The sequence below is a fragment of the Chionomys nivalis genome, chromosome X, assembly GCF_950005125.1.
Source record: "Chionomys nivalis chromosome X, mChiNiv1.1, whole genome shotgun sequence".
Taxonomy (NCBI): domain Eukaryota; kingdom Metazoa; phylum Chordata; class Mammalia; order Rodentia; family Cricetidae; genus Chionomys; species Chionomys nivalis.
In genome coordinates, this window is record NC_080112.1 from 81288633 (window position 1) to 81313880 (window position 25248).

General features: G+C 35.5%; 3 protein-coding genes across 4 annotated transcripts in view; all 3 read left to right on the forward strand.

Annotated features, from left to right (window-relative positions):
- The window catches only part of LOC130867349 (uncharacterized), a 425312-nt gene that overhangs the window by 371122 nt on the left and 28942 nt on the right, over nt 1-25248 (forward strand). The window contains exon 22 of the mRNA XM_057759223.1: nt 2159-2230. Within this exon, the coding sequence (XP_057615206.1) occupies nt 2159-2230 (72 nt within the window). The remainder of the gene's footprint in view (nt 1-2158; nt 2231-25248) is intronic.
- On the forward strand, nt 17715-18158 carry LOC130867350 (ubiquitin-conjugating enzyme E2 D4-like). Of its 2 annotated transcripts, XM_057759225.1 has the most exons (2): nt 17715-17858; nt 17913-18158. In XM_057759225.1, the coding sequence occupies exons 1-2, from the start codon at nt 17715-17717 to the stop codon at nt 18156-18158; spliced, it is 390 nt and encodes a 129-aa protein (XP_057615208.1). The 2 variants fall into 2 exon arrangements, with proteins under 2 accessions (XP_057615208.1, XP_057615207.1); XM_057759224.1 differs by having other exon boundaries at nt 17715-18158.
- On the forward strand, nt 20014-23519 carry LOC130867440 (60S ribosomal protein L35a-like). The gene is made up of 2 exons (XM_057759469.1): nt 20014-20381; nt 23472-23519. The coding sequence occupies exons 1-2, from the start codon at nt 20076-20078 to the stop codon at nt 23517-23519; spliced, it is 354 nt and encodes a 117-aa protein (XP_057615452.1). The 5' UTR covers nt 20014-20075.

Here is a 25248-nt window from a genome sequence, read left to right on the forward strand (position 1 = left end):
TGAATTTGAATATATGCCAATTACTGAAATTAGCATCTCAAATAATTATAAACTGAAATGCATTTATAGACCCAACATGATTGAATTAGTAAGTTACAGTCTGAATTAGTAAAAGAAAGTTAAATGTCCACTGCACATTTTATGCATTAAAAGCAGTATCAGAGAACATACTTCATCTATTGCTTTTGCTACAATAAAACTTAGAAACCCAAATTTTTAATCCAGTCTCAACTCTCAGGTACTATGAAAAGGTGTTTGGAACATCTGGACAATGTTGCTGTTGCAAGCCTGGAAATTTTGTTGATAAAGTCTGATCCTATGAATCCCCTGATTCCTGTCTTTTCAGTACACACTCTCCACCAGGTGCTGTGTGTTGAGCAATTTTCCTATGTTATATAATATAATACATCTCCAGGAGAGTATTGGCCTCCTTCTACAGGTGAGATGACTGAGAGTTTAAATGTATTTGGCCAAGTTTTTCATTTAGCGACTAGCAGTCTGCTAGATTTAACAAGGCTTTAACAATTTTTTTTTGTGAAGCAGGGCGTAGAACCAGTGGCTTTGGATGTACTATGAAACTACTCTACTGCTGAGCTACAACCCCAGGTCCAAGTTCGAACTCTTGATTCATTATCATGCTACTAAAATGTTTAATAAAACTTAAAGGAATTTGGATTTAAAGATTTGAGTGTACATGTATACTTATTGTTTTAAAAACTTCCGAAAGAGGTTTTCTTGATCAAGGCCAAATTTTACAGATGAGTAAGATTAGATGCTTTCTACCAGTTCATCAGAATACCGTTTCACACATATCTTGAATGTCAAATGACTGAACTAAATATAAATTCATATCATTTTCAAGTAATATTTTAATAAATGAAACAGTATTAGGATGATCCTTTATTGTTAGAGTAGGGTGAAATTGCAGAATCAGGGTAGTTGTAGAAAGAAAAACATTTTTGTATGGTAGTGGATATCAGAAAACTTTCAGCCTTGCAAAGTAACTTATAAACTCTACAAGAAAGCAATAAAAAGTTTCTGTTACTAGGTATATGGTCAAATTATATTACATTTACTAGAATATACTGTGATAGGAACCATGCAAGATTTTGGTTTTGATCAAAAGAAACTCAGTGTTATAACTATCTTATAATATTACAGAGTGCCCTATATTACATTAATTACATTCAAAGTGATGCTCTTGTAATTCTGTCTTAACAAAACAATAAAAATCTTCATTTTTCTCTTTATTTGCATCATTTCCCAATTAGAAGTACATATTTTATGCACGGAAATTTAAATGATAAAATACATGAATTAATGAATGAGAGGTACATAGAAAATTTCTGCTAATTCTAATAACATTTAAATTCATGAAAACAACATGAAAGAAAAGGGAGGAATTGGAATTATATTCATGTATAATTGCTAATGATATAATTATAATGAGTAAGTTAAACAAAGTAAGATCCTCAGCAAAATTCTATTTTTTCTATTAAGTCATTGTTTATATTATGCCAAATTGACACTAGTCTTTAAGTGCTGTCTTTCATTCCAGACAACTAGATAAAAGGAAGGTAGGTAAATAGTTAGATATATGATAGACAAATAGTAGGTGAATAAATATAAATTATTTCTTAAAAGACATAGATAAGGGGAAAGAAGAGAGCCATGTGTATCTATTTCAATATCAATAGAAAATTAATGAAACTTAGAAGAACTATTTTAGAGACACTTCATTACTCTGAAGAAGTGTAGAGTCTTTTTAATAACACAGTTATTTAAATCCACCCTAGTTCACCAGTTTGTTTAAAAACAATAGTGCTCCAAATCCTTCTTTTACTTTAGTCTTTTCTCATACAATACATCCTGACTACATCCCCTCCCTCCCCACCTACAAGTCTCTCCTCCCCAGTTTTTAAGAATCAGAATATCCTCTGAGTATCTGATAAAAAGTCAGCATTTTCCTTAAGTTTCTACTACTAACATATTACCTTTGGCAAGTTATTTAATTCCTTAAGGCTTCATTTCAGTTGGATATGTGTTAGAGATCTTACAAGATGGTTGTTTCAATCCTTTAAGATGGTTACAGTATTAAATGTCCTAATATCTGTTAGAAAGAAAAATGAATTCTCTGCTTTCTGTCCTTTTCCCATAGTGCTTTCCAAGCCACCCATGCAAGAATCAAGGATTTCTACTTTGCTGGCACATGCTCGGATGAGATGAATTAGTAAGTAGTTCACATTCATTCATTCACTTAATGTATACTGAGGAACAATTTTGTTAAAGGTATGTCCTTCAATTCTAGAAAATAATGGCATTTTATAAATAAGAATTATTTCATTTTCATCCTAATGTGCTGGGTGGTGGTGGTGCACACCTTTCATTCTAGCACTTGGGAGGCAGAGGCAGGAGGATCTCTATGAGTTCAAGGCCAGCCTGGTATACACAGCTCCAAAACTACAGAGGAATCCTGTCTCAAAAAACCAATAAAATAAATAAATAAACAATTTCACTTTCATCCTAATGTGATTTAGTGTATTAGAAATAAGGGTTCCAGCATGTGGGATTAAATGTAAATATGAGACAGAATAAGACTTATAGAGAAGGTACATTCATACTTTGAAGTGTTTATGAATCATCAAGGAAATAACTTTGTTTCAAGAGGAGAGGAAAGCAGTTAGAAGCTTTTCAGAAATAGGTAGGATCCTATAGAGAAGAAATTTGAAAAAAAAAAGAGTAAAGGGGTTTATGAAAAAGGTAAGTGAAAAGACTTACTTGGACTATAATGGTAATAGTGAGATTGAAAACTAGTAGATATATTCAAGACACCTTTAAGAGTAAAAAGAAACTCAATTTTCTATGGGAAGTGAAGGTGTAGAAATTGTCAAGGATGGCTACTCGTTTTCTGGTGTATAAACCAAGATGAATCTCATCATGATTTTCAGTAAGATGGTGGATAATAGAGGAGTATTGTGTTTATGAAACAAGAGTGTAAGTTTTGTCTGGGATCATGTAGAGTTCAGGGTACCTTCATATATCCTGTGGTGTTTAAAGTAGACAGCTCCTTTGAGCAGAGTTCAGAGTAAAAGATTCAACTAGAGATATAATTTGTAAATCATCTATATTGATATGATATTTGAAATCATAGGCATAGATGAGAACAATATGGAAAGTGATACTCAAGGTAAAGATAAACTGTGGCTCTTACTAAAATACAGGTTTCTGGGGCCCATATCTGATTCATACAATCACTCATTTAACAAGGCTCTGGGTGATCCTAAGGATTCATGATTCCAGGGCTCTGAGAAATGCTGGCCTAAATGGAGACAATAGACTGATAAGAGTGAGAAGGGAGCCTTAAACATTTAAACATTAAATTGCTGAATATAACCTGAAAATGTAAATTTTAGAACTACATTCATAATCACAGTGATTCTAAACACAATTATTGTATATACTCCTGAGAATCTGTAGCAGAAACAGTAGTGTGGCCCTAAGGAGGAAAAAATGTTATGCTTCTTTCTATCTTAGGTCTTTTTATGACTACAATTTATCTGTATTTTTGATGTTGGCCCCAGAAGTTATATGTAAATACCTGTAGATATAAGCATAAGTGCTCATTTCCTGCATCTTAAAATTATCTTAAAATGTGCCTAAATTTAAAGACTAAAGGATTTTAATCAAAACTGTCTAATTCTATCTTACTGTATTTTCTCAATATAAAACTAAAAGCCAAAATAGTTTTAGATTCCTTATACAATATAGTCATTCAGTATTCACCAATAATCACAGTGTTCTTACTGGGTTACAGAGCAAATAAGATAGTCTGTGTATTATTGTTTTGTGCTGTTGAAAATCTTTGGAAAATGGTTGGCACTAACTGCCTTTATTGAAGTGAAAGTTCAGCTGTATCTTCCAGGCTGACATTGTTTTGTATAATGAAGAAATATGTGTTATTTGATTAGTTTTACATTAACTTGCAAGAATTTTGAAAGAATGCACAATACAACTGATAAATCATTTTTTATCTTCATTATTCTGCTGTCCATAAACTGACTATAGCTCTGTGCCACAATTTAGTTGAAAGTTTATTATTCTTTCAAGTATATCATCTTCAATCTCTTTATATATAAAACACCATATCTATAGAAGTAGATGGATGAAGTTTTTCCTTTGTAACAAAAAATACTCCATGAGAATAGTATATGCTCTGCCATACATTAATTGCAACTTAAAAAAGCTTTTTTGATATTTCAAACTACATTCTACAAATTTAAAGTGAGTTGACTCACATTAACAATGAACCTTTCTCTATAGTAAACTCTTATATTCATGATTAATTAAAACTAAATCAAATCACCCTTAATTTCATGGAGAATATTGCTTACATTTGTATTCAACATGCCAGAAGGAAGAGTTGTTCTTCCCTTAGTGAGTTTATTATATTCCACTCTCAATTTTAATTATGTTGAATTTAATACTAGTACATTGCTACTGTATATAATTTATGCCTCAAAGACCCAAGCCCAACATTCTTATTGTCTGGAGAAAAAACAACCTCCTTCTTGACAGCACTTAACTAATAACTTGTTATAGGAAGAAAATAAAGTTCTGACAATTATCAGAGAGACTATGTGATTTTTCTCAGGAAAAAAGCAAGCATTCTAATTAGTATAGCTAGAAGCCTTCTGGTAAGGCACCAAAAAATACTGAAACGAAAAATGCATTTTATGCTGTCAAGACAGAAAGTAAAAGAAGATTGGCATTTGAGAGAAAATGGGGAATAAAGGTGGTGGTTAAGTATAATCATGCCTGTTGCCCTCTTGTCTTCATGAAGAAGATGTGGTGCTCCAAAAGAGTTAAATCCATTAGATATTTGTTAAATGACACACAAAAGAATTAAAATGTGTCATTAAATACAAAATGACTAACAGAAGCAAGCCTAAGACATTTGGCTGCAATAAATAACATCAAAACAATTCAACTGTTTCAAAGCAAAAGTGTTTTAACCCTGACAATTAACATGTGACTCATTTTCCTTACCTTTTAATGTTGAAGAGCAGCCTAAGTGAATGTATTCCATGGCATTCTCTCCATAACAATTACTTTTTTCTGGTCAAAGAAATGCAAAAAGTATTCTGTGATAAATCTTTGATGGTTAAATTTAAAGTATTTAAATTACTATGTCATAATGTGCAACAAGAACCCAGAAATCTTCATAACATTTTTTTCAGGAATTTTATATGATGTAAAATTTTAATAAGTGTCATTTAGTGAGAACGAAGTAGCTATAGTCAGTTTATTATTATTGTAATTACCATTATTTATCATTATTTTCTCACAAAAATCATAGATTGTGATTATATTTAAGAATTGAAAGAAGGAAAGCATATGATTGTTTCAATTAAGATAATTATTTTTCTATATTGAAACATAGTTGATTTCAAGCATACACATGGAAAGTGAAAATTTAAACATTGGAGCCATGCACGACTGTACTACCCTTAACTTATCCTATCTCATCTTATATCTGAATCAAAGAAGAGTAGGGACTGGATAGTACCTGGATAGGAAATATTGAAAAACAGTGATTTATGTCACAAGTTTTCTTTTACTTTTTCTTTTTTTATTGATATTTATTGAGCTCTACATTTTTCTCTGCTCCCTTCCCTGCCTCTTCCCTCCCCCTTCAACCCTCCTCTTTTCCTTTTTCTTAGTGAAAGAGATGACATACTTTGAAAACAGAAGTAACTACTTATCAAAAATACACTGAGTTCAAGAGATCACAACTAAAATGTTATCTAAATTAATATAGTTTCTCTGATCTAAGTAATGATGTAATATCTAACATAAAAAGTGTCTCATGTAAATTTGATTTTACATTAATATTAAATCATATTTTGGATAATAGTAGGCACATAGACAAAAAGAGTAACCTAATTAATGTAATTTTGTCTGCCAACTAACTTCTAATTTTATATATAATTTAAAAAGCAAATATTTTGTTTCTTTTATTCATTCTTTGTGACTTTCAAATCATGCATCTCAATCCCATTCATTTCCCTGTCCCTTTGTATCTGCCCTCTGCCTTTGTAACTTTCCGCCAAAATAAAATAAAACTTAAGAGAAAAAAAAATCAATCTCATCACAGAAGCTGTAGTGTGACACAGTGAGTCATGTAGTAAACCCTTTATCCATATATCACTACTTGTGCGAGATAATTGCAAACAGCCATTGGTCTGGTTTGAAGTTTCTAATTTCTAGTTTCTGCTATATTATCGATGCTAGACCCTCACTGGAACTCTTCTTGGTTATCCTGTTGTTGTCCTGTGTCGTCAAGATCCTGAAGCTGTGGGTCTGCAAGACTTGTCCCTTCACATGCTCCAGCAAATTGCAGATGGGGTGGATGTTGTGGTGAGCCAACTTATAGCGTTGGTTCTGGGCCTGGCAAGCTGTAGGATATTTGCAGGATTGGTCAGCCCAACTCTTGTCCTCACTACCAGGGTCAGCTCTTTTGCATTGCCCTGGCTAGTTCACCCCTTGCAGTGATGACCAAGGGGCAGGGCCAGTTCTGCTTTCAAGTCCTTCGGTTGGTTCTCTCATACCCACACCTTTGGGGTCATCTCTACTGTGTTTCCTAGCTGAGATGTAGGGGCCACTCTCCTAAGTGCTGCAACTGATAAGGGGCAGTGACAGCTCTCCAGCTCTTATGACCCCAGGGCCAGCTCTCTCACCTGCTTGATGGAGGGGAGACTTCTCTCCCTCACCCATGATGCCACATGACAGATGAGTAATGGGGTTATTTCTCATTATCACTACTTGCAAAAATATTTTGACGGATGTGTTAGCACAAACCTATAATCCCAACACTACTGCTGAGGCAGTAGGAGCTCAAGGGCAGCCTCAGCTACAAAATGATATCCTTGTGCAAAAATAATTATTTTAAAAATTGATAATCATTATTGATAGTATATAAAATGAATATATATATTTGTTGTAGTAGCAAAAATGCAGAGGTGAAGATCCGTTACTAGAGTTTTCTAATGTAATGGAAATCATTATTAGTTGAAAATATAAGGTTTTAACTTTAATATATGTTATACAATTATAATGATAAACAGAAGAAAAACATCTATAGAACATATACAAAAGGAAGAAAGAAATGTCACTCAATGTCACAATAACAAAGTGAATGGAATTCAAAGGAAAGCAGGAAGAGAGGGATAAATCCCACAATACATGGTGAAAAACTAACAAATGCCAATATTAATTACTTCAACATCAGTAGTTACATTTAAATGGAATAAATTCTATAGTCAAAGGACAGCTTTCCTGAATTTATTTTTAAAGATAACATATTTGAATCATATTATGTCAGTGAACTTAGAATGATATTCATGGGTAGAAAATGTAAAGATGAAAAAGTTTCCCTTGGAAATGGAAACTAATTGAAATCACAGATATCCAACTTTGTATCAGAAAAAAATAGAATTGAAATAAAAATATTGCTTTAAAAGCATAAGGGCAAAGTGAAGACACTTGTTGTCAAGGTTGATGATCTGAACTACACCACTGGGGATCTATGTGGTGAAAAGAGCGTGCTGACTCCCACATGTGCACGTTTTCCTCTAAAGACCACATGCATGCTATAGTACATGTGCCATTGTTTGTGCATGCCCACACAGGCATGAATGCATGCACATGCAAACAAATGCAAATACATAAAAAATAAACAGAAACACACATTAAATAATCATGGAAAGTTATCTAAAATGTGTTATATGAGAGGCCACTTCTTTGTTTCCTGGCCACCCAGACTCCCAAAATAACCACACAGAAACTTTATTAATTAAATCACTGCTTGGCCCATTAACTCTAGATTCTTATTGTCTAGCTCTTACATATTAATTTAACCCATTTCTATTAATCTGTGTATCACCATGAGGCTATGGCTTACCGGGTAAAGTTCTGGTGTCTGTCTCCAGTGGGGCTACATGGCTTCTCTTTGACTCAGCCTTCTTCCTCCCAGCATTCAGTTTAGCCTGCCTAGCTAAGTTCTGCCCTGCTATAGGTCCAAAGCAGTTTCTTTATTCATTAATTGTAATCACAGCATACAGAGAGGAATACCACATCAAAAATGGACCATTCCGTTTGCTACAAAATAAGACTCAGGTGTATTTTTATTTTTTATTTATTTATCAAAAATTTCCACCTCCTCCCTTTCTCCCATTTTCCTCCCACTCCCTTCACTTCCCCTTCCCCCTCCCACTCCAGTCCTAAGAGAAGAGAGGGTACCCTGCCTTGTGGGAAGTCCAAGGCCCTCCTCCCTCCATCCAGGTCTAGGAAGGTGAGCATCCAAACAGACTAGGCTCCCAAAAAGCCAGTGCATGCAGTAGAATCAAATCCCAGTGCCATTATCATTGGCTTCTCAGTCAGGCCCCCTTGTCAGCCACATTCAGAGAGTCCTGTTTTTTGATCACATGCTCTTTCAGTCCCAGTCCAGCTGGCTTTAGTGAGCTCCCATTAGATCAGTCACACCATCTCAATGGGTGATGCACCCCTTGTGGTCCTGACTGCTCAGCTGTATTTTTAAAAGATTTAGAAGTATCTTTCCTTATAAAGGGAAAAAAACAGCGATCTTTGCAAATAATTCAGAATGCTTAATTCATTTGATATCAAAAAAGACTCTGAACACATTGATTTTACTATAAAAATATGTAAATGTCTTTTCAATCAAAGGAACAACAGAATTTGTTGAAATTTTACTAAATTTGTTAAAATTTGAAGTCAATTTTGTTTTAAACTTCACCATCCATAAACTAATTGAATGTTAACTTACTGTTTTCATCTCAATAGAGAATAAGCATAGAATCTGAGACAAAATGTTTAAGGAACAGTAGTAAGTTCATTTAATATTCAAAAGCAGTATTTCAAAAGCCAGAAATGGAATTATAAACTGAAAACTCCAAATGGTGTTTATTATCTGATGAAGTACATAAAAATATATCATTTTATCAAGCAAAATATTACAGATGATTCTAGTAAACATACCTGTATTACAACTACATAAGTCTGGGGTCTCATTGTTCTTAAATGTTATTGAACATATAAATCCCTAATACAGCAAAAAAATAGACTGCAGTATGTAATTTTGTTATGAGTTAATAAACACTTATTCCTTTTATAATATGTATCACTATTATACCTAAGGAAATTAAGAGACTTATTAGACAAGAAAAAAGACAGGGCTAGAATTTTATATAGAAAATTTCTCCAGAGTACACATGTATAAAAGACTGGCAAACATTTTTGATCACATATTATAAGTTTCATATACTGAGAACTCTTTTTCTCTTATTCTCCAGTAAGTATAGTCAAATTCAACATTAAGTACTATTAAACAACCAATAAACCAAAGAAGTCAGCTCAGCCTGCTTTTATTTATACTCCAGAAACATCTGCCTGGGTGGGACCTCTTATATTGCTCATTTATCAAGGTTATGTCCTACAGATATGCCTACAGATTAATCCTATTGAAGTTCTTTCTGAATTAAGATTCCATTTTTCCCAGTGTCTCTCATTTGTGCTAGGTTGATAGATAGAAGGAAAACTAAACCACACAATCACATACACAAAAAAGAAGTAGTACAAAGTACAATCACAAACTAACAACCGAAATTAACCCTTGTAAGAACATTGAAACAAGTTAATCCTAAATCTAGAAGAAAGGACAGGATCATTATTAAAACTGATGTTAATGAGTTCTGTGACCAGTATCCACATAGGGCAGCTCAAAACCCCAGTCATAAAAGTCCTAATACTGTAATTCATAAATTCACAAATATAAATTGAGCCATGGAAACACAGTAAATGGGAGATGTTTGGTGGAGATGCATTTCAATTCTGTATGATTTGAAACTTCTGATTGCTATTTAACAGTATTTATCACTAATGAACTTTGTAGGAAAATGGTTAAAATGATATATTTTGTTGTGATGTTTTTTACTACAGTAGCTTTAAAATACCCCATATAATTTGCCAAGTAAACAATTTTTAAACAATATTAATAGTTCAATAGACACCAATATAGCATATGACAATATCAATTACTGATAATGACTCACAACACACACGGAATGGAAAGGAATTTTCTTGATTTTATTTTTTAAAAAGTCATAAATAAAATACATTTAACACCATAATTAATCTTGGAATAACTTTTTCACTCTAAAGTCAGGAAGAAAACTGTGATATCTACTCTTATTACATATTCAATATTATACTTTATATTTTATTCTGTGCTGTCAAACAAAAAAGGTGAATATGTGGCAAAATTTTTATTTACAGATGATCTGGTTATCTTTATATGAAATTGATCTAAATGATTTTGAAAGCTGTGTGTAATAACAGAACTGAGCAATAATATGAACAAAGGCATCAAGATCATGATGGGGATACCTACAGAAATAGCTTACCTGAGCTAGTGGAAGCTCAGTGACTCTGAACTGACAGTGGGTAAACCTACATCGGACCAAACTAGGCCCTCTGAATGTGGGGGGACAGTTATGTTGCTTGTGCAGTCTGTGGGGTCACAGGCAGTTGGACCAGGATTTATCCGTAGTGCTTGAGCTGGCTTTTTGGAGACCATTCTTTTTGGAGGGATACCTTGCTCAGCCTAGGTATAGTGGGGAGGGGCTCGATTCTGCCTCAAAGTGATGTGTCAGACTTTGTTGACTCCCCATGGGAAACCTTACCCTCTCTGAGGAGTGGATGGGAATGGGGTGGGGAAGTGGGAGAGCATCAGGAGGGGAGGGAGTGGGAACTGGGATGATATGTAAAATGAGAAAAGATCATTATTAAAAAAATAAATTAAAATTTAAAAATAAAAATAAAATTTCATACAGTAAAAAAAAGAAAACTGAACAAGGTTGCAAGTTTTAAAATTAATGAACAGAAATCATTTTTATTTCTTTTTCAATCTCACAATCATAAATTAAAATTCTAAAATGCTATTTAAAATAGTATCCAAATATATTAAATGCTTAAATAGCCCAGAAAGAACACTTAGTAGATAAGGGTGCTTACTGACAAGCCTGATGAACTGAGTTTGATCCTCTAGACCCACATGTTGGAGAGACAGAACCAACTCCTGACAGTTGTTCTCAGACCTCCATATATGCTTTGACACTTATGCTCAGATGCATATACACACTCAAAGTAATTAAAATATAATAATTTTTAAAATATTTTAACTCTTTAAAGATTACCATGAACATATGTGTAAAAAGTATATATCAGAAAATGAGAAATATTGCTTAAGAATTTTAATGTACACTTAGAGAAAAAAACATACCATTACCTTAGTATTAAGACAGTATTGCTTCTAAAGTCATTTATAGTTGTCATTGAAATTCAAGAAAAAAATATTTCCTTTAAAGTAGCAATTGGCAAACTGAGTCTAAAAATAATATGGACTTGCAAAATATTTGTAATAGCCAAACATATTTTTACAGTATAAAGTTTGATATCTATCACAACCTGATTTCAAAACTTTATATAAAACTAATAAGTAAAGGCAGTGTGCTATTAAACCTGTGGATATAGCTGAGTTGGTTGAGTGCGTGCTTACTATACATAAAGCAGCCAGTTTGATTCCCAGAACTATATAAACCAGGTATGGTGGCTGTTGCCTGTAATACCAGCACTTGGGTGCAGAGGCAGGAAGATCAGAAGTCAGGGTCATGCTTTACAGACCAAGTTTGAGGACAGCTTGAGATACATGAGACCCTACACATGCACACGCATGCATGCATACACACATGCACACCAAAAAAGGAGAGGAAGAGGAAGAAAAAGAAGAAGGTAATTTTTGTGATAGTGGGAAGAACAGATATTTTATAAGTAAGATAATAGACTCACATCCACAAATATACTGACAAATTGAACCATTGACATAAAAATATCTCATTTTTGAGTGCTAATAATTAAGAAAATTAAAACACAGGTGACAGAAGAAAAGGTGTTTACAAATGATGTGTTTGAATATGCTTATATCCAAAATATACAAAGAATTCTCAAACTTCAATGAATAAATAGAAAAATACAAATAAGCAAAAGATTTGACCTGATACTTGATTGTCAAAGACATTCAGAGAATAAATGATCACAAAAACGAATTTCCAATATTTTTCAGTCATTGTATCACTTACTAAAAACTGTCAAAATAAAAAAAAACACTGATAATACAGAGTGCTATTAACTACAGAGTGACTGGAATATCCATCCACACATTGCTGCTAGAAATGGAAACCCTGCAAATTATTTTAGAAAGCAGAAGTTAGACATATTTCTACACATGCATGATCTAGCCATTCCAGCTCATGCATTTGTCCCAAAGAAATAAAATTATATGGCTACAAAAAGGCTTGTAAAACAAGTCTGATGAGTATGGTCCTGTGAAACCCAGCTTTACCTTGACATAATATGCCATAGGTAATGAAATAAGGCTCTCTTTATGACACTGAATATGTGTTTTAATAGAATACCACATTTAAAGAATACTTGCATGATTTTTTTGTTCCTAAAATTTTGATAGTTCATTATGCACAATGAAAGTAGTATAGTGACTATGTGAAGCAAGAAATATGCCCTTATAACTATAAGCTCAGAGAGGAATTGTGTCAGATGAATGCTAAAGAGGCTTTGAACAATTGTTGAAGGATTATCAGAAAATAAACCGTGTACACCCACTCTATTAGTTTTTTATTTTTATTGTGGTATGCTATTTTAGTGGACCTGAAATGTTTCTGAGTTGAAAGTGAAGTAAACTAGTTAGAATTCTATTCTTTCTCTAATTTCTATCTAATCATCTCAAAGGCTAGAATTAGTCTTTGTATAAATTATATTACTTAATTTTTAACAAATGAATGCATCATCCAAGAAATGTTGAGTGCCTAGTATATAGTGAGGGTATTGCTCTCGTCAAAAATCTATGAAATAGGTTAAGAGGATGAATATTTTTTTAAAAAAATTAGCAAGGCAGTCTAATATATGATGCAATGGAGCTATGGAAAGAAGATCAGTTCTCCTGGGAGAGGACTTAAATGAGGCAGCACTGCAGTTCAGAATTTACCCTGAAAATGATGGAAAGTTACTGAAAACTTTTAAGCATCAAGTCTAGTAGTGATTGATTTATGATTAAAGGGTATCATTCTGTATTATAGTATTAAAGATAGATTTAAAGGATCTGTGGATATAGTCAAGAGGATGACCATACGTGCCTGAGTAGATATCCATTTTATGTTTACCCTGGGAATGTGCAGTCCCAAACCCAAGCTGATAAGTATGGTGGTTTATATGATAATTACTCTGCATGGCAGGACTGAGTCCCCTGGGACTGTTCCATGGAACTTGCCCATGAAAGATGACCTTATCATGGTCACCAGAATCTTAGGAGAGAGTGCCTTGCCTTTTCATGACCTGTAATCCAATTCTGATACAGTTCACTCAAAAAGGAAAAGATACTCTGGAATGGGAAGGGGGAAACACCTGGAGCCTAAAGCTGCAGTCAAAACAGGTGCTGATCCATGATGGCCATTTAACACACAGCACAGTGTCCAAATCAAACAGAGTCTGGATGGGGCCCAATCCCATCCTGCCGCTGGCACCCCAGGCAAGGGTTCCCCATCAGAGGCCACAAATTCTTGGGAAAATGGACCCTCAGACACCTCTTTGGTGATCGAACATCCCTGTGTTCACTCCCCTGACTGTATCAAGCCCCTGGGACTTCCTGAAAGCCATGTATATGGTACTAAACATCTCTCAGCCAAGATGGACAGCTGACTGCTGGCCTTATTTGGACACACAGCCCCCTTATTATGAGGGCATGGCTATATTGGCTGACTATATCAGGCTCCAATGGAGTCCTCTTGCAAGTGGGCTTAAGAACACACCCTAGGTGTCACCTTGGAGGTAGCACTTGTCATGGGCACATTCATTGTTGGTCAAAGAAAACAAATTCCTAGAACCCACATACACCTTTGTAATGAGATCCTAGTCATCCCTGATGAAAACTCAGGTTATCTGGTATCCACTGATGATGCCTGGTAGGCCAGTTCATCAGGTTTCACCTGTGTTCACTCTTAGATACTGCACCAAACGGGGGAATTCTGTTTCTTTGTTCAACTCACACCTCGGGTTCTCTACTATACCAGTGAAGAAATATAGAGGCAGCTGTCTTCCTCCCCTTTGGTCCAGATATATATGGGCTGTAGGAATAGTCGCTGTTCTAGTCTCAACTGTACTATGACTGGGGGTAGCTGGATCAGCAAGACTAGAGACTCCAGCCCTCATATTACAAGATAAAAACTATAATGCTCTAAAGGGGGGGCATTGACAAATGACCTCTCAGAACTGGGAAAATTCATTGCCCACTTAGAAGTTTTCCTTTCTTCTCTGAGGTTGCCCTACAAACCCGCCATGGTTTAGATGTATTGTTTCTCCACCAAGGAGAACCCTGTTCAGCCCTGGGAGAACAATGCCGTTTTTATACTAACTACTCTGGAGTTACTAATGAACCTTTGTCACTTGTGGCAGCGTGAATGAATGTAGACAGATTATATAGATATATACAGCTTTAATAAGGAAATAGACTTACAGGACCACAGGTTCCCGCGGAGAACAGGAAAAGCGGAGCAAAAGAAAAGGGGCTGCTGGGATCACACCCGGCAGATTTATCCGTAAACATTAGCCCGAGGCGAACACGCCCCCAATGGGTGGGGCTATATCCCTACAGTCACTGGTTAAGAAAAGGATACAGGAGCATAAATTGGCCAGATAACAGAGTCAAAACTGGTTTGAATCATTATTTAATTGGTCCCCCTTACTCACTACGCTTCTATCTGCAATAGCCATACCTGTAATTTTGTTATCGCTTATTTTGACAAGTGGCCCCCACATTCTTAATACACTTTTAAGATTCATTAAGGAACGAATCTCCACAGTACAACTAATGGTTTTAAAACAATACCAGCCTGTACCTGATGATCATCTCCAGGATTTGAGATGATACAACACTCAAGGAGGGGAATGAGAGGGCCAGACTAGGCCTCACTAGGCCTACTTCTAGCCTTCAGGCAAACAGTCCCAGTAAAAGCAAAGAACAAAGGAAAATTTGCCTTCAACAACCTTGATAGGTTGGTTACCAGGGACACTACACATACTGGACTCAGGCCAACCCTATAGTATCTCAAGTTAATGACCAAATAAGGTCAAAATCTGGGACTTGTCCCGTACTGCCCAAAATAGAGACCTATAGCGCTGACAAGCCCCCTAACTAACCCTAGCCAGTTAGAACATACTAACATACATGATTACCACTTGTTTAAGCCAATTGTAGTTAAAATGACCTAACTTCCTTAGAAAGATTTAAAAGAAGCCCTCATCTCCTTACCTTTCACCATCTTGTTTCTGTGTGTGATGACACCCCAGTATATTGGAATAATAAAAATGCTCTTGCTAATTGCATATGTGGATGGTAGTCTTTTTTGGGACTTCTCTAGGACCTTAACATTATGTCCCTGTTAAGACACTAATTTTGAAAATGAAACATGATGGGTAAAGGAAGATCAGAGTGTGTTATAAATACTCTTCATACAATGTGGAATACCAAATGAAATAGACAGTAACAGATTAGGCATGAGACAGGCAGACTGGAAGGAAGGAGACAGTAGCAGGAAATTGCTGTATGTTGCATGTGGAGACCTACCAACATAAGGCTATGTTCTCCTCTGTGGCTATTTTAGAAGTCCATTTAACTTTCTTTAATTTTTTAATCTCTTCTGTTATATTTATAGATAATTTTTAATTAGAATCTTTAAGGTTTTAAAGCTCATGTAATTATTTTTAACTAACAACCACTATAAATACAATTGTTCCCTTATATTCAAATGCCCCTCATATACTTTACTTAACCACATATACAGTGAGTTAACACAGGACTTCAACCCAAACAGAAATTAAAGAAAGCTATGATTCTTTAAACATGACCACATTTTCTCCTTTGGAAAACTCAGATAAAATTGAGGCTCTTAGTATCCTGCACAATAAAAAAGATTAGAATTGCTGATGTCTTCCAATCTTTCGATAAAATTTTCAGTCTTGTCCTCATCAGAAAAAAAGAAAACTCTGGAAGCTAACTTCCAAAATTTACAATGTTGTATATGCTCCTTTAAAATGTAATATGTATGACAATAATATGAACAGTTCATTCAGAAACATAGAAATTGTGTTCACAGACCATATAACAAGAAATTTGGAAAAGTCCTTTCAATGATTTAGATATTTTTATCTTAATAGTAGAAGACCTATTGTGACATCCATATCCTATCCTTTGTATATATTGTCAAAGTTGTGCTCTCCTAAATTGACTGGATAGGTAGATGTTAGATGAATAGTTTTGCAAAACATCAAGATTTTCATAACTAAAGAATATCCAGTATAAGTGGAACTGTGACCCAATATGTGTACTATAACTTAACAAAAATTACAAATTATTTTATTAAATTGCTGCACTCAGTTCATCAAAATGAATTGATACACTTAACACAACAACATATTTTGTGGTAATTATTTGGACTTACGTTTTTACTCATATAATCAATAGCTATATTGGAAACCCTCAAGGAAATATTTTGTTGTGCAGATATTTTCGTTATTGGAAAAATTATTCCAAAACACAAAATTATTTCTATAAGAACAACTAACACCCATAAATGTAGTGTGAAAACAGGGTTTAGCTATTTTTCTTCTTTCTTTATACTTTCATCATCCTGTTCTGTGGGACAGTCTTAGAAAATTAAGATGGTTCGTTACAAACTTGATTTTGAAACCTTCAGGACAATAACTACCAAGATATATAAATATTAAACTTGCTAAATTATTTAAATTAGATAATGTCCTTAGGAATACATGTGGAGGTAAGGGACTGTGTAATTTAAACATATAGTATGGAGAAAGATTATGATAAAGTCATTATAATGGAGAAAGAATTCATTGAATTGATCTTATTTATTCTAGTAACTGGGTGAAGGGATGCATTGTGTCCTTGTTTATCAGGTCAAAAAATAAGCACTGAATGAGGCCTACAGAAAGGAGTGCTTTCTGCCATTTTCCACTGTTTTAGTGTATTCATTGCCCACCCATGTTCCCCTCACCTCTATGGTACACACACTGCACCAGGTATCATCCACACCATTATGTTCTTGTGACCTCATAATGGACCCTTGTAAGTTGCTCAGGCACTGGAGGGGAACAACTGGGGTCAGAGCTATTAGCAGGCTGCCCGGAGCAGGAACTCTGGTGTCTCCGGGCAGCAGTGATTCCCAGCAGTTGTGCGGCCTCCAGGCACCACAGCCTCCCCCACAACGATGGAGCATTCTCTAGCTCAGTACAGAACATCAAACCAAGACCCCAAGAAGCAGGAATTGTGCAGCTCTTCGGGTACAGGTGAAAAGCTGATGTCCCAAGACCTTAGCTATCTCTCCACTCTATTAACCTTCCTGAATCCAATCGAGCTCTCATTGTAACCCAGCTCTGGCCTCAACCATATGCCCACCCTGGACCTCCACAGCTGTTTGGGGCCTAGTATCACCAAAGCCATCTACTACTTGTCAAGCCCAGTATAAAAGACTGCCCATCACATTGTGGAGACCATGGCTCTTAAGCGTATCCAAAAAGAGCTCTTGGACCTGGTTCATGACCCTCCAGCCCACTGCTCTGCAGGCCTTGTCGGAGAAGATCTATTTCACTGGCAGGCAACTATAATGGGGCCTGAAGACAGCCCCTATCAAGGAGGGGTCTTTTTCCTGGTCATTCATTTCCCATGGGATTACCCATTCAAACCACCCAAGATTGCATTCACCACACGAATTTACCATCCGAATATCAACAGAAAAGGAAGCATCTGTCTTGACATGCTGGGATCTGAGTGGTCACCCGCACTGACAATTTCTCAAGTTCTCCTGTCTGTATGTGCCCTCTTGTGTCATCCGAACCTAGATGATCCATTGGTTCCTGAAATCGCGAAAGTCTACTGCATGGACAAGACAAAGTATGATAGACTGGCTAGAGAGTGGACTGAGAAATTTGCTATGTGATTTCAACATGTAATCCCATGGCTGTAGTAATAAAAGCAACGCTGGTGGTTCAGTTAATTGGTTGTCTTTTGTTTATTTTCTATGGAATGAAACTTTGCTCATTCCTTTGAGCACATATCACATGTCTTTCAAGCAGGCCAAAGTGGAAAGGGGAGAGACAATGACATATAGAAGAGGTGGTGGGTGGTGGAAGAAGGGCATAGGGGACTGTAATTCCCATTACCAAATTTTTATATTCCACCCCTTTTTCTGAGAGATTCCTTGAGGGTTTGGGGGGGAGAATATTGATATATTCTCATATATTCTCATAATTTTTATTATGAATCTTTACATAAACCAATACACACACACAAAAAAAAGAAAGTTCTCTGGCAAAAGTTGAGAGTAGCACAAGTATATGAGTATAAACAAATATTTAAAAGACAGTTTGACAACCTGACCATTTAGTACAACAATAGTTTATTCCTCCTTAGGGCCTATGACCTCCCCAGTCATAGGTTTTTGACAAGGTTTATGAGAATATCTCTTGTGGGACAGTCAGAAAGTGATTGGTTACTGCTACAACCACCATGCTACTGTTGCATCAGTGGATATGTCTTGCCTGACAGATTGTAGCCTCCAGTGTCCATTAAAGGTAAAGTCATTAATGTCTTTTCTCCCTTAGCAACCTACGGCACAACACCTTCCAGCACTACTGAATCTAGATGGCGCATGTGGAGTTACTTTTTCAGTTTGAGATTGATATCTCTAGCCAGTGGATAGATACCTGAAAATGAGTATGTACAGTTTTGGTAGAGATGAGCAGAGTGATGGGTGCTCCTGGATGAGTGATAAAGATCTTCATTAGTCATGACCCAACAGGTAGCATGAGATTCTCTAATGTCAGTTCCTCTCACTGTTGACATAGGTTTCTGTTCTTTTGTGTCTAGAATTACTTCCCAAGCTCTCTCAGGTTTTATGTGGATATAGTTATCCACATTGGCACCATTATTTTGACAGATGTTTCTGTCCCGCTGGGTTCAGCAGCTGTTCAGTCCCAAAGAAACACACAGAGGTATACATTAACTATTAACTGGTTGACCTATTAGCTTGGACTTCTTATTAACTCTTACATCTTAAATTAACCCATAATTCTTACCTGTGTTAACCTATGGCTTGGTACCTTTTATCAGTGTGGCATTCTCATCTTATTTCCTCTGCATCTGGGTAACAACTGCAGACTGAGCCTTTCCTCTTCCCATAATTCTCCTATTCTTGTCACCCTGCCTCTACTTCCTGTCTGGTCGCCCCACCTATACTTTTTGCCTGGCTACTGGCCCATCAGGGTTTTATTAAACCAACACAAGTGACAAATCTTTACAGGTTACAAAACCATTGTTTCACAGCACCTCACCATCCCCAAATCCAGGAGAGTAGACCAGGTGAGTACTGCACATCCTGTTTTTGTGTTGCAGTTGAGAAGCCACTAGAATTTTTAGGGGTGCTGTCAGACTTGCCCAAACTTTGATCCAGTGGTATACTTTCTATTAGCCTAATTAGGCAAAAACCTGTTCTCTATACAGGAGGAACCATTATCCTCCAAAACATTTTTTACATTTAATTGTTTATTCTTCTCTCACACATTACATTCCAACTGCAGTTTCCCCTCCCTTCTTTTCTCCCAACCCTCCACCTCTGCTCTCTCCCAGATCCACCCCTCTTTGCTCCCCTTCAGAAATGGGCAGGCCTCCCAGGGATATCAAGCAAACATGGCATAACAAGTTACAATATGACTAGGCACAAGCCCTCATATCAAGGCTTGGATATGGCAACCTAGTAAAAAGAAAAGGGTCCAGTGGAGGTGAAGGCAGTTCGTGCTGCTGTGCTTTGGGGTCCGGTTTCTGGGGCCTGCTAGGAACAGGACTTCTAAAGGACAGTATGTCTGGAAGACTGTGGTGCAAGGCCACTTTTGCTGGCTATAAGCGAAGTCTCCGGAACCAGAGAGAACACACAGCTCTCCTTAAAATTGAAGGCTTTTATGCCCGAGATGAAACTGAATTCTACTTGGGCAAGAGATGCGCTTATGTGTATAAAGCAAAGAACAACACAGTGACACCTAGAGGCAAACCAAACAAAACCAGAGTGATCTGGGGGAAAGTAACTCGGGCCCATGGAAACAGTGGCATGGTTCGTGCCAAATTCCGAAGCAACTTTCCTGTAAAAGCCATTCAACACAGAATCCGTGTGATAAAAAAAAAAAAAAAAAAAAAAAAAAAAAAAAGAAAGAAAGAAAGAAAGAAAGAAAAGAAAAGGGTCCCAAAAGTAGGCAAAATCATATTTTAATGCAATTTTTTAAAGATAAAGTATATATTCAGTATAACTCAGAACTTTTGAGAATTCCACTTTGTAAACCCAACACACGTTTTACAATTATTTTCAGTTTTTGTTTACATTTAACAATATTATACAATAAAATCAGATTATTAAAGAACACTAAGATGTCTGTAAGAAAATTTACAGTTTAAATTTTAAAAATCGATAGTTCAAGAAAATGCTATCAGAAAATATACAAAGATCCTATGGAGAATTACAGTCTGATGGTATCTATTTGAACCTACTTGGCAACAGAAGAAAATTTTTCATTAAAATGTTAGTATTTATGGAAAAATCCTAATTCCATTAGAATTTGTACGCCTATGGATTAACCCTCAGTATAATAAACATATTTCTACCATAATGACATTTGATAATTTAATATATTAATTTTAGTAGTTAAGTATAGTAAAATTTAAAATTTTTACTTTCTAACAGATTTGCAAAGTTCAAGCAGGAAAACATACTTTTGTAGTACATTTTCCTTATCCATTCTTCAGTTGAGGGGTATCTAGGTTCTTTCCAGGTTCTGGCTCTTACAAATAATGCTGCTATGAACATACTTGAGTACATGTCCTTGTGGTATATATCCTTTGGATATATACCCAAAAGTGGTATTGCTGGGTCTTGAAGTATATTGATTTCTAATCTTCTGAAAAATTGCTATACAGATTTCCAAAGCAACTATATAAGTTTATACTCCCACCAGCAGTGTGAGTGCATTACCTCACATCTTTTCCAGCATAAGCTGTCATCAGCACTTTTGATATTGGCCATTCTGACAGGTATAAAGTGGAATCTCGGAGTTATTTTGATTTGCATTTCTCTGATGGGTAAGGGTGTTGAGCATTTCCTTAAGTGTCTTTAAGTCATTTTAGATTTATCTGTTTAGATCTCTCTGTTTAGGTCTGTATCCCATTTTTTATTGGATTATTTGTTCTTTTGATGTCAAGTTTCTTGAGTTCTTTGTATATTTTGGAGATTAGTCCTTTTTCTGATGTGGGGTTTGTGAAAATATTTTCCCATTCTGTCTTATGCCATTTTGTCTTATTGACCATCATTTGGGAAAAAAAAAAAAAAAAAAAAAACAGGATAGCCAAAATAATCCTGTATAATAAAGGAATTTCTGGAGGCATCACAATCCCTGACTTTAAACTTTACTGTAGAGCTACAGTACTGAAAACAATCTGGTATTGGCATAAAAACAGACAGGAGGATCAAAGGAACCTTATCAAAGACCCAGATATCAATTTGCACACCAATTAACACCTGATTTTTGAAAACGAAGCAAAATATATAAAATGGAAAAAAGAAAGCATATTCAGCAAATGGTGCTGGCATAACTGGATATCAACATATAGAAGAATAAAAATAAATCCATATCTATTGCCATGCACAAAATTCAAGTCCAAATGGATCAAAGACATCAACATAATGCCAACCACACTAAACCTCATAAAAGAAAAAGTGGGAAGTACACTTGAACACATTGGAACAGGAGACTGCTTCCTAAATATAACTGCAGGAAAACATATTCTTAATCTTTTACTGTTTTCATAAAGATTTGAGATGATTTATTTGGATGTAGAAAATGTTATTGAGATATGTTTGATAAATGTCAGATTTTTTCTGAGCCAGAAAAAAGGAAACTACATAGAAAAATGAATTTATACTAGACATTTTTCTTTTTTCATGCATCCTCATATACTAGTATTTTTCTTCAACATATTTTAATGTTTACATTTTAAAAAATTCTTTGTAAAATGTAAATTTTAGCACCTTATTTATAATTATGCTTTTAAATGGGCAACGGAGAGATGATAGATTTGTAAAGGTATTTAAATACCAATAAAAATCTAAATCAAATGAAATATGGAATATTTTAATTTTGTCATATGCCAAACTATAAAACACAAAATTTATTTTCCTAAACATTAAATCTAATCCTAAGCACTGCTGTGTAATTAAACACAGTAATGAAAATATTCTGTACACTGTCTAATACAATAGTGTATTATTTTTCTGTGACAAAATACCTGGCAAGAAACAACTTATGGGAGGAGATATTTATTTTGACTTATTATATATGAAGGGTTATAATCCATCACAGCAGAGTAAGTGTGGTGACAGAAATGAAAATGGCTGGTTATGTTGTATTTACAGTCAATTTATAGTCAAGAAGCAGAGAGCAGACAGAAGTGGATCTGGACTATCAAACCTTAACGTGTATCCCTCATAAGTAAGTTGTTTCAAGAGATCTCTACCTCCTAAAAGTTCTAAAATTTTCTAAAACTGCACCACCAGTTGGATAGCAAATGTTCAAATACATTAGTTCGAGTATGTTAGACATCTCACATTCAAATCACAGCCTTCTGCCTCTAATCTCTATGAGCTAATGCCATCTTATAATACAAAACACATTTTTTCCAACTTTAGAAGTCCCTGTAGGGACTTTAACTGTGCTTTTAACAGCTACAACACTGTTTAAAATCCCAAAGAATCTTCTGAGACTTAAGGAAGTCTCTTAACTGTGATCTCTTGTAAAGTTACAAAAATAAGTTACATATTTCATCTTATAAAGGCATTAATTAAACACCCCTATTCCAAAAGGGAAGAATGGAGATATAGCAAAGAAAGAGTGAAGAAAAGAAAAAGCATCTGTGCTCAAATGCATTCCAGTAGCCATGTCTATCCATCTCTGTCACCTAGGTAAAACCAGCTCTACTCCTGCATGTCTCTTTCAGCATACTTGCAGCTTTCTTTGCCATATATCCCATGATCCTGGTATCTTCAGCATCATGGGGTCTGTTGGAACTTAGGCTTAACATTTACCACTTCACCCAGTGTCCTCCTTGCAGGGAATATGAGCATATCACACACCTCCTGGCATCATGGCTTTCCATATCCTTAGTAAAAGCCTTGATGACTCACTCATTCATGTATTTTATGTCTGCAAAACAGGTACCTATAGAAGATGCTGCCAGATTCTCCTGTCTGCTCAAGCTGTAGTCTGCCCCTTGTGCTAGGTTGTATTGTTGGACCCTGAAAACAAAACAATACTTCCCTAAGCAGTTATTTTTGAGTAAAATACTCCTTCAGTAGTATTCTCAATTCATGCTCACTCCTTTAATTTTATAAGTTAGCAGCTTCAAGAGGTGAGATCTTACCCTCTTTCTTATTTCAGTACAGAGCACGACCCACCTTCTATGTCTCACGCCCCCACCCCATTATGTATGTAGTGAAATGGGGTTTTATTCTGTAGCTCTGGCTGATCTGGAACTCACACTGTAGACCAAGTTGGCTTAGAACTCACAGAGATCCATCTACCTGTATTTGGTTCTTGAGTGCTGCTGGGATTAAATTGCACCAGCAAATTCTAGCTAGTTTTATCTTTATTGTGCTAATCAGTGTAGCAATTAAAATTCATTTCACTCCTGCCTTTTCAGAAACTTTAAACTTGTTCATATACCTTTATTCACTGAACTTCACATATACACTTCTCATTTTTGTACCTTGCTTATTGTATTGCCTTTTCTCACAGTAGACCTGAACAAATGGTAGTCATGCCATACCCTGAATACTATCCAATCTTGAAATTTCCTCCGCCAAACAAATTAATCCACAGGGTACAGGCAGAATGGAGTCAGATACTTGACTAAATTGTAACATGAATGTCCTCTCTCACAGTTCCTGAGAGAGTCCTTATTCCTTCTCATGAGCTGCACCTCTGTTATCTATGTTTCTCCTGGTATTCTGAACTCCCAGCAGAATGCCCCCATGAAATTCTGTTTATAGCACTGTAGGGCATCTCTATCATGCAACTCCAAGTTCTTCCACATTCATCAAACAAACCCATCCAAAGGCCTACAAACCACATGATCAAGTTTAGCATAGCAACATCCCCATTCCTCAGTATCAAATTTCTTTATTAGTTGTTTTTCTCATTGCTAAAACCAAATATATGACTAGAAGCAACTGAAAAGAGGAATGCTTTATTTTGTGAATAGTTTGGTGGCGCACGCCTTTAATCCCAGTACTCGGGAGGCAGAGGCAGGCAGATCTCTGTGAGTTTGAGACTAGCCTGGTCTACAAGAGCTAGTTCCAGGACAGGCTCCAAAACGACAGAGAAACCCTGTCTCGAAAAACCAAAAAAAAAAAAAAAAAAACAAAAAGTCCATCATAGTTGAGAGGCATGGCAATAGGAACATGTAATATCTGGCCATGTTGCATTCATAATCAGGAGTCAGAACAGAAGAGGAATGTTTATCACAAATCAAAGAAAGGCGGTCCCCAGAAACTCACTTCAGCAAGTCAATATTTACCCGTAAGTGGCCAATAGTCACACTGTCAAATACTAGAAATTAAGAAAGAAAACAAGAGCTCAAATTTTATCTAGTTTTCTGTTTGCATGGTTTCAAAAAATAAAATTCTATTTTATTTTTTGTGCAAGTTGAAAATTTTTAAAAAATTGTGATATTAGGATATGTGATTGTAAAATATGAATAAAATTTCTATCCTCATTACTATACATAATTGATTTAATAGACAACCCTGTAAAGAATGTGTATTATATTTGCAAGGAGTTAAATACAACCAGCTATGAAATTATTCTAGCCAGAAATTTAAAAAATTTCTATAATCAAGAAACAGAAATCTGTTTTGTATACATAACTCATCAATAATAAGAACTTTTAAGACAATAATTTTACAGTATTATAATTTTTACTGTTGAAGTCCA